General features: G+C 38.7%; 1 protein-coding gene across 1 annotated transcript in view; it reads right to left on the bottom strand.

The window, feature by feature from the left end:
• Window positions 1-438: 438 nt before the first annotated feature.
• GDF11 (growth differentiation factor 11) overlaps window positions 439-10895 on the bottom strand; it is a 29476-nt gene continuing 19019 nt past the window's right edge. Inside the window, exons 3-4 of the mRNA XM_018562018.1 lie at window positions 5478-5881; window positions 439-2154 (exon numbers count right to left, since the gene is read on the bottom strand). Coding sequence (XP_018417520.1) covers window positions 1774-2154; window positions 5478-5881 — 785 coding nt within the window. The 3' untranslated portion in view covers window positions 439-1773. The remainder of the gene's footprint in view (window positions 2155-5477; window positions 5882-10895) is intronic.

The following is a 10895-nucleotide window of genomic DNA, read 5'->3' as shown; positions in this document are numbered from 1 at the left end:
GTACTAATATCTGAAATGTTATTGCTCTTATAAGATTTGCTGTGAATTTGTTCCTCTGTATTTTTTTCAATTTAGTGAACTGTCTGCAAATGTGTAAATGTAGCCGTTCTTAAGGCATAACAGTATGTATTTAATGTATTCCTCATGTGGTGAGTAAATGTCTTCCTAGCTTCACTAAAACAGTAACTGTGAAGGATGGACTGGATATTGTAGCACAAATATGGACTTCAAGCACTAGCTTATTTTTAACTATTAATGATGTTGATGGCAAATGATTCAGTTAACCTTCATTGACTCTTTCTATCTTATCATTGATCAATCAGGAATGTATCAATGATTTAAAGCTATTATATTTCCAAACCTGGAACGTTTTTGTTTTTTTTGCTAATAATGAAGTGGTGCAACATCATCTAATTTGTGTATCCTGGACAAGAAAGGATGGAATGGATTTAGTGGAATACAATGAAAATTTCCAGCAGCAACTAATTGTCACTGTCAGTTTTAACAGCAGCTATGACTTTAATAATGTGGATAGTTTGAATAATACTGATAAAAATGGTCAGAGTGCAATTAAATTAAAACATGATGGCTTATCCATGATGTCTACTTGAAATCTTTACTGGCAGTCCCTGGATTTCAGAAATGTGTTTTGTCCTACGCAACATTTTTGTCTAAAAAAAAAACTTTTAAAAAAGGGAAAGATAAATAACAAGGAACAACACTCAAATCTGATGTTAGGCCAATCCCTGAGAAGCATTAACACCAAGATAATCCAGAATACCTTGTGGTTTCATACTCACTGCACTGCTAGAGGAAGAAAATCCAGGTCAAGCACTAAACTGTTTTGTTTGACAGAGTACCAACAGTAATATCATTTTCAAGTCTTAAGCTTACTCTAACTAATGGTGGACACTGGCCTATGCCATCAGCAAACATGCTTTTCATATGCTATGTAAGGCATATGACTGAGATTCAATGGAAAGGACAAACAAGCTGTATGATTAGCCAACAGAGATACTTCAAGGGGCCTTTTATTTAGTCTATGCTTTTCATTTTCTATTGCACAGAGCAGTAGATACAGGCAACAGACCCCAGAGTATAAAGTCTGGAGTCTTCCCTTTAAAGGAAGAGTTGCTAAACATCATAGGCAAGAGGGAATTTCCAGTGATTAGAGAAGTATAGAGCAGTTATGGAAGAGGCAGTAAAACATAAAGCACAAAGCAATCAACGCTATGTACTTGAGAAAACATAAGGAGTCACTTACAAAAACAAGCAGCTGTCAAGTGCAAAACAGATCTTTTTGGCCCCAGTTTGCAACCAACAACTTGCAGGCATTTTATTGATGCAGTAAACCTTAGAAATGAATATATCCCCTTCAAACCTTTTACATTTGCAGCTGATTCCAGTAAAAATGGATTATCTTTCACTGCAAACTGCCTTACTGTTGGCAGGTCTCTGATATCTAGTGCAATATGATACATCATAATTTGAGCTGCCACTAAACTTGTTTTTATGCGATTACATAAGGACCCAAAAATATGTGTTGTCATATTGGCCATGTGTAAAGACAATGGCAGTCATTGCAAGCGCTTAACTAAATGCAGAATTTGGACATATAAAAGTGTCAAATCTCTAGCTTCTTAACTAGGGTTTGAAAAGGGAGTGATAGCACAAGGACTGCACTATACCCAATACCAAATTTTGGTCTGCTTGTACCCTTGAGAGAAAGAAAGAAGTTGAAGATAAGTAGGTAGAAGAAAAAGAACCAAAGTCTTAGGAACACCCACAGCGGTCAACAACCATTCCAGGTATCTTGCCATAAATAATTTGTTGCTTGTCATTAAAATACAGCATGTTAATGGGTGACATTTTGGTTGGGGTACAGCAAGGGCCAGCAGATCCCCGTGGATTTGCTTGCTGAACAAGATGAGTGTGGGGATATTTTTGCATGAACATGTACTCGCACTGGCCAGAACAGTAGTTTGCTTTGTATCGTTTTGGAGCAATAATCCAGTCCCAGCCAAATGCCTCAAAGTCCACAGTTAGTGGATATCGACAGCAGCGCGACTCAGTGGAGTGTTCATCACAGTCAAGGCCCAGGTTTCGCCTTGATCGCTTGTTGTTCTCCATCACACGCAACTCCATAAATGGGTGCTGTAGGAATAAGAGACATGGGCTTCATAAGCATGGCACAGTATAATGCATGGGATATATCACTCAAGCACTGAATATGACACAAGATTAATGGAGATGGGGTCATTTATATACCAAATGCACTGTACATTTTTTATGTAACAATGAGGCTATTTATAACACAATTCAAATAACAGGTACATCCTTAACCTTAGTTTTTGGAAATCTTCTTGACCTCGCACTGAGTTACCTGTCTTTTTGGCACATTTTGTAAAACAATATCAAATATATTTATACTTATATTAAAGGGTATCTAAAGTCATGGTTTTGGATAGAGAAGGGAAGAGTTAGAACCCCAATTGGGTTTTTATTGCTGCCTGTGTCCCCACTTTGGAGATTGCCTCTTTCTATTTGCCCTGGTTTCTTTTGTCACTGGGACTGAAAGGGAGGAAAACATCAAATATTCTGAGTTGCCACTCTAGCCAAAATAGAGGGAAAATCATCCAATAGGGACACTAATGTGCCAAGCTAATAATCGAACATAAAATAATATATATAAACGTGTGTAAAGACTAATCATATGAGTATGATAATATCAGTGAGTGAGCACTCATAGTCACATGCTAGAATCTGAACATCCAAATAACATACAAATGTGAAAAACGAGCCCAATCAATCAAACAATATAGCATCAGAGTTCAATGTGATACAATTCTTAGAAGTGGCGGAAAAAAACACACAAAAAGGAATCCACAATCTGGAAGATGCCTGTGAGACCACAACCCAGAGTTTCTCTCAATCCTTCACCATCTTCACCTGGTGAGTGCAAGTGCACAGAGGGGTGCTCACCTGAGATATAGACCCACAAAGTATGTCTGTTAGCGCGATCCCCGTCTCCGAAAGGGGAGGGAAACCCACAATTAGGAAAGTGTCCAAAGTAAGGTGCAAGGATATCTTTGAGAATCCTGTTTTTTAATAGTTTTTAGCATAGCATATTTAATGCTGACCTCCAGACAGATATAAAAGACACAAATGAATGCAGTTATTTTTTTATTATTACAGTATTACATTTTATTTTATTATGTTCTGACTTTACATCACCACTCAGGACGTAACTATAATTTTAATTCATATTATTGCCTTTTTTTAGGGAATGACTTGCATTTAACAGTAGTGATGGTTAGTGGTATCCATAGAAATTTACTATAGAAGGAAATAGTAGAAAATGTAGCGTATAGCTCATAAAAATGTACATTGTTTTCGGTCCCTATTATTTTATTTTGTCGCTTTCTCACTAAAATTAGTTTTGTAAAAAGCATGGTGAAGTTATTTACAAATGAACATACTTGGTGTGTTTTTTAAAGTGGCAATACAAAGGTGTACAAAATGGTTTACATACAAAAAAAAAGCTAAAGGAAAAAAAAAGGAGGAAGGCATGATAATAATAATGAGAAGGCATGAATAACATGATAATAAGAACTAGGGATGTTCAGATACCAGTGCCGATACTTGCATTTTTACGAGAACTAGTTTTATGTTGGATTTCGTGTTATCTATCGTTTTGAAAGCAAATAAACTGCATTGTACTTGCACCTCCGGTCTTCAGTGGAGTGTCCTTGTTACAATATATATAAAAAAAAATATTTATTAAAACAGGGTTGCACAAATCCCAGGAGCTCCGTATGCTCCTTCAAAATGACAGCTGCCTCCTAAGTTTTGAATTTTTCTCTAGTCTAGTCTTGGAACTTGAAAAGTATCTGTACTTGTACCGAGTATGGTAATTGGTATCTGAACATCCCTAATAAGAACCAATTAGGGTTAGGGTTACCTATCGGTTAATAAGGTTTCAAACACTTTTATTAAAACAAACTTTTTTTTCTTCTCACAATTGAAGCTTTTTAATGGAAGGGGCTGCTGTTAGTGTTCCTGATACACAGAACAGGAGCCCCACAGATTATACCACGAGAGCCACTGATTTGGTGTAACCTGCAGGAACAGTGGGTCCAGGGTTCCAGATGTGCCCTTCCACTGCAGCACCCAAAGTGTCCACTTCTCCGGCACAGCCCTGTGTGTGGGGATATATGGGATGAGGTCTCGTGGGAAATTTGGAGTGAAAAGCCAGGCGCAACTGTGAGAAGATAATGTCTTATGCATGACAATGGTGATGAAGAAAGAGGAACATGTGTAAGATACATTTCTGATGAGGGACATTAACAAGACAGTGAAGACCAAACAAAGCTAATTACACAAGCACTGTGAGTTAACACTTGAGAGGAAGAAAAAGTTAAACTGAAAGCAAAATAACAATTTTCTTCACTAGTTGTCTCCGTAGGCAGCTTCAGTAAGTTTCATTACCTTTTTAAAATTTGTCAAGTCTAGAAAAAGAACTTCATGATTTATTAAAATTAACCTTTGCTTTCTTCCACCTCCTGTGACATTTAGAAATGAAGCTACACCGTTTGAAAATTTGTGCGCTGAGGAAGGCCCGATCAGACTTATTATATCAACACGATATGATCTCCTTCACTCTACAGAGGAAGGGCAGAAGCTACCCTTTGTTTACTGTTGGGAAACAGACTTGGGAATCTCTTTCTCTCCTGAACAGAATGATAAAATTGTTTTCCTTACCCATAAGTCCTCACTTTTATCAAGAAGCTAGTTATAAGTTGTTAACTAGATGGTATAGGGTCCCGACATGAATCAATCAGCTCTAGCCTTTATTGCCTGACAGTTGCTGGAGATGTGGAAAAGATAAAGAAGCACTGCACACTTTTTGGAGTTGCCCTACTTTACGTGGTTTTTGCTCCCTAATTTGATTTAATTGAGTAAATAGGTCCTATGTTTTTAGAAAAGAGCACTGACTGCTAAATGCTAAAAATAGTGTGTAAGTACTCATATTATACATGCCAGAGTTTAATCTCTGTTCTCAAGAGTAGTGTTTTATGCATTCACTATCATTATCCAAACTTATCATCATCATCAAATGATTCATTCATACTAATGCTAATAATTTGTTTGTAGGTTTTTTGACAATTGCCAATTAATTTTACCTTAATATTAAAGTTGTCCATTTATTGCTCAGGTTCAGTCAGAGATGATAAGCTGATAATAATCAGAACATGAATATGGAAAACCCAGCTTTTTCTCCAAGACAGTATCCACTTATAAACCCAACAGACAAAGTAGAAAACTAAGTTCTGAAATCACCAGACATGGCCAAATGCACTTACAGCAAACTTTATGAAAGATGTAGCTACCTTACTAAATAGGTGCAGTCCAGTCGTAGTATCTTTGGCTATGCTTTGTACTAAAATCAAGAAATGTTTTAAAATAAAAGTACCTACCAGCCCTTCTGCTCCAGGACCAAGAGAGGTGACAGCAAGATCATTTCCATTTGGGTCAAAGGCATTGATCTCAATGCCCCAATTGTTGTGTGGCTGTTTGAACCAGTTCTGCAGTACATGCTTGAAATCAATGCTTTGCCAATGGCCTGTACGTGAGTGCAAATCAATTTTCAGAGATCGAATTCGGATGTGTTTGCTGCCTTCATCCATTACAGGCTTGAGACGCAGAATCTGGAGGTAGACGGTGGAGGTGTGCTGCACAGGTCGCAGATATACCCATAGCTGAGCTTTTACAACCTTGGTGAACATGATTTTTGGGCTGAAGTTAAAGTAGCAGCAGATTGGGCTCCCATCCAGTCTCACCGCTGGGTCAGCTGTAAGTTGAAAACAGGTTAGCAGAGTTACTAACAATATAATATTAAATGCTGAGAAAATATTAGGAACACAAAAAACAGACCACAATGGACACCATTTTTTTCAAACAAGCCTTTCTTTTCATTTTAATTTAATAGTTATTTTCGATAAGCAGAAGGAACTAAAAAATACAGAAAATACCCCAAACTTGTTGTACAGTGATACAGTGCTCCAGTGATAGCTTAAAACCACTAGAGTTTCTGCATATGAAAAGTACACATTTTATTCTCCCGCTTAGCCAGTTTATTACAATGTTCATATTATGTCCCTAGTAAGCTACACACTGAAGTTATTCACAAATGAAAGAAGCTGGGATTTTTATTTTGTATTGTGTCATTTTGTATTGTATTTTTAAATACAAGACATTCAAAAAAATTAATGAAATATGTGAAATTTGTGTTTTTGGTGTACAACAAACTAGCTAACAAAAGAAAAGAAAAGTGAGGCTTTAGGAACTAATTAAAATCAACAAGGGGTAAATAAGACATTACATGAAAAAACCCAAAAAACGAAATAAGTATTTTTTCAACATTAGACTTTGCTACAGCTAAATTACAATAAAATGACAGAAGAGGACTATGATCTCATGTACAGACTGTACAATGTCACTTAGCAATGAAGAGTTACATTGAATAACTAATCACTCCAACTTTCAACAGACATCCTAAGTACACAAGTTTTATTTATAAAATGAAAGTACTTAAAGTTGTACATATACTGTACATACACCATACAAGGCTGTAAGCATTTACACACTGTTCTAAATCGAACACTATTTTACATGTTTTCTATATAGTACAAAAGAACAGCAAAACAGCCATATGACTACCTAGCTCCACTCAATCATCATTGCTGATAAAGTAAGAAGTTCTGTTGCACAGATACCAAGTACAGTACTCGGTACAAGTACGAGTACATGTACCGATACTTTTGAGCTCCAAGACTACACTAGCGAAAAATTCAAAAATTAGGAGCCCGCTGTCATTTGTAAGGAGCACGAGGAGCTCCCAGGATTTGTACATCTCTGTTTTAATGTATGATTTCGTTTTTATAAATAAAGGGATGCACAGATACCAGTTTAGCGAGTACTGGTACTTGCCGAGTACTTACAAGTACGAGTACTGATACATTTTTGTTTATTGTCATGTGACAATTTTTCTAAAACAATACAGACTAATGATTTCAGGACAGAGGTGGAGCGCCAGAGCCCGGTCCCAGCTGCAATCGCTGCAACCCTGGTAGTTCTCATGAAAATGCCAAGTATCTGCACTGGTACTCGAAAAGTATCTGTGCATCCCTAGTAAGAACTAATAGTGTGACCTACTGTATGTGTGCTGCCACTACCTGGGCCTACTAACACAATGTAAAGTTGCAATGGGATAGAAATTTCCAGCAAAGTTTCCACTCAGAATATGGCTTGCACCCACCATGAAAAATCCACAAAGGTGTGTAGTCTATTGTATTTGGCAAAATGCTGAAAGTGCCATCTTTCGGCCGAAATTGCAGTGCATGCCTGGTTTCTCTTCTCCACGCTGGGCGCTGCTCTGTGTCTCCTCTGACACATCACAGCGTCCAGCAGGGATGAGAGAAACTATCACAGGAGGCCGAGCAGTGCGATGGAGGAGAGCGGCCAGCATGTCACAAGAGGCAGGGCTCTCCTCCCGCCCCGCTCAGCCTCCTGTTACAGATCAGGAGAGCAGTGTGGGGCCGGAGTAAGCTGTCCGAGCAGTGCGGGGAGGATATCTCGATCTGACAGTTGACTCCTTCCCCCGCACCGCCCGCTCAGCCTCCTGTGACAGCCGATCCAGGATGGAGAGCGGGTACAAACACTCAGCAATAAGTGATCGCTGAGTGTTTGTAAATAATTGCGGACATAGTATGTTTACTGTGTCCTCAATTATGAATGAATGGGCAATGATCTACATCACTTCCTGTTCATTCATGATTGTGGACATGGTAAACATACTATCGCCACAAGTTATAAATGAACAGCTACATTCGGTATAGAGGCTTCCTGTTCAATTATAACAGGGGCTGCAGAAAAAGAGATTGAGCACACAGAACGTTCAATCTCTTTTTCTTTTTAAAAAGGGAAATGTCAGGGGTCTGTTTAGACCCCTGATATTTCACCGAAGCACCCAACAGTAAAGTAAGAAAATAAAAGTATTTCATAAAAATATATAAATAAAACATTTGAAAAAGTTTATAAAAAATAAATAAAATATTTGAAAAAAAGGTTAGAAAAAAAAAGTAGTTAGTGATTGGCATAATCAGTGTTGTCTCTCTGAGCATAGGCCACTTTAATATGCGATGTTTGATGTGTAAAAGGGCAACTGGATGTACAATCAGATGGTGCTTTGGGCCGGTGTTGACTCTGGAAGACAGAATGGTAGTGAACATAAAATTATGGTCACTGTTTATCAGCTTCAAAGATACTTCAGTAACCATTCAATCACTGTTGTAAGAAAGATATGATTGTGTTGTCTGGACTAATCATGGATTCCTCATGTGAGTGAATACTAGCATTTAGGATAAAGATAGATAGGTAGAAGCCATCAGATAACACTAAGCCACAACAAGAAACCATTTTCCTGAAAACGCTTAATCGCCATGAAGTCCTGTGGCATTTTTAAACCAGCAATAACCGAAGCTAAATTACTTTGTTTGTGTATCCCCTTTAGAAACCATTGCAAGTGCTAGAGTAGGGTATGCATGTGTATGTATGTATTAGCAGCCTGTATGTTTATCTATCACTTTACCTATAACAAAGTATTTTTGTGTAAGTAGCATTTGTTGTATAGTAAAAGTACATTAAATACTACTGGGTCAGCTTCCTTGACTTTACTACACGAATCAGATAAACTAACAGCTGTTACAGATTTGTACTAAACCCAAATGAAACAGTTTTTCTTAGTATTTTCTATTTCTTGTGCTATGCAAAAATGCTGCATGTACTGTACTCTTCTCAGGTGATAGTGAGGATGAGGAAATAGCATTTGATATTACTGATGATGATGGTAATCCAGTAGGAAAGAAAAAGTATCCCCAACCTCATATTACTAAACATAGGAAATGACATGAAGCAGAAGTCCAGGGAACCCCTATTATGTTGGCTCCTACATTAGTGGAATGAGGGGACAGACAGTGTTCTTTTGTCAGGCAAAGAAGCAGTAACTATGGGGGGTGTTAACCTATGATCCTCAATTGTGCCAGACCATGTGCAAAGTCCGAGAGTTTACTGTGAATTTTTTACTGTTAGACCTCGTGAGAGATGAGATGATCCTGAGTATACACTAGCCCTAGTGACCTGGAAAATACCTCCTAGTGGAGAACAATGGGAGAGGGTATTGCTGGGTTACGTAAGGAGAGGTTGTATAACAGGACTAAGATGCCGGAATATATGGGTCCGGATATGGGCCCATTCATGTCTCCTCTGTGCTCCAAGCCGATGAAGTTTGCAACATTTAATCTTAGGGCTCTTTATTGTCCTTGCTGGGAAGACTGGGACTAAACAACAAGATCCATGACGGCACTACACTATTAAACCATTTGGGGGAGCTGGAGGAAGCTAAAACAAAACCTGTCGGTGCAGTAGATCAGGTTGAACTCAGAAAGGGGGCAAATAAGCAGAAAAAGACACAGAAGAATGACAAAGCAGGAGGGAATATGGGGGCTACAGAGAAAACAAGAATAGTTATCTCTAGAAGGCAAATGTGGGTGGTCCTATTAAAGGCAGGAGATGTGGAAACAGTTAGTGGAGAAAACTGTCAGGGTTAGAAACACCATCATTAATGACAACATTAGCCTACCTTTCGCTGAGAAGGAGATGAGAAAGGACAGACCCCTCCCATTAGTCCTAAACTGATTCCCAAAACTGAACAAGAACCCAAACTTAAATTCCTTTACCCTGATGAGGAGTTGGAGGTTTAGAAAGGGGAACTGGGAGGTTCCTTATTCTTTGTTAAGGGAAGGTGACAGTAGTAAGAAGAGTGACAACTGGAGACGGATGCCAATATGCACCTATCACTATATGGTGGGGGAAGTCTTCTTTTCCGAAACATGTAATGGCTTTCGTAGATACTGGAGCTGATGTCACACTTTTACACGGAAACTACGCCATCACAAATGAGAAATGGTTTATGTAGAAAGTTTCTGAGGGCAGACCACACCAGCAATTAGGACACGGGTGAAAATGGCTATTGGTAAGGGACCAGGATTTGAGACAAATGTTTTAGTATCAGAATTGCCTGAAAATATTCTTAGTATTGATGTTCTTCAAGGTCAGTCAATCCCAACTGAACAGGGTAAATTCAAATTTGGGTATCCGCACAAAGCGTATCTGGTAAGGGTGGTGGTCAGAGGTCATGCAAAATGGACCCCTGTCTACATTCCTCCATCAGAGAAGCCAGTCTGTCTACAGCAGTACAGCAGGCCACACGGAAATTGGGGAGACTATTCAAAAACTGATGAGAACAGGGAACCTTAGACCTGCTGTAAGCCCTTTCTCAGCTCCGGTGTTCTCAGTAAAAAGAACAAATGGGACCTACAGAATGACTGTGGATTACAAAGGTCTAAACAAAGTGACTCCTCCATTGAAATCAGCTGTACCTTCTCTGATGTCCGTTACTGAGTAAATAGCAAAAGATGCAGGAGAATTTCATGCTATGATAGACTTGGCTAATGCTTTCTTTTCAATCCCAATAGACTTGGGGTTTCAAGACCAGTTTGTCTTTGTTTAGAATGGCCACCAGTACACTTTCACCATGCCTCCTCAGGGATACCTTCATTCACTAATGATTTATCATGGACTGACTCCCCGAGAGTTGAGGACTCTGAATTTGAAAGTTGTTGTGTTTCACTACATTGATGACATCACGATCTCTGGGACCAAAAAGGATGTAACTGAAGTACTGCACCTTCTAATACAGAGGAAAATTCCAAAAACAGTAGTGCAAATTATTCATGGATTGCCCCCCCCCCCCTCCACTACTAAAAAGGAAGCCC

This window comes from Nanorana parkeri, unplaced genomic scaffold (assembly GCF_000935625.1).
Source record: "Nanorana parkeri isolate BGI_ZX_2015 unplaced genomic scaffold, ASM93562v1 scaffold556, whole genome shotgun sequence".
In the NCBI taxonomy this organism is placed as follows: domain Eukaryota; kingdom Metazoa; phylum Chordata; class Amphibia; order Anura; family Dicroglossidae; genus Nanorana; species Nanorana parkeri.
The sequence above is the reverse complement of the archived record's forward strand: the minus strand, read 5'-3'. Positions and strand labels throughout refer to the sequence as shown.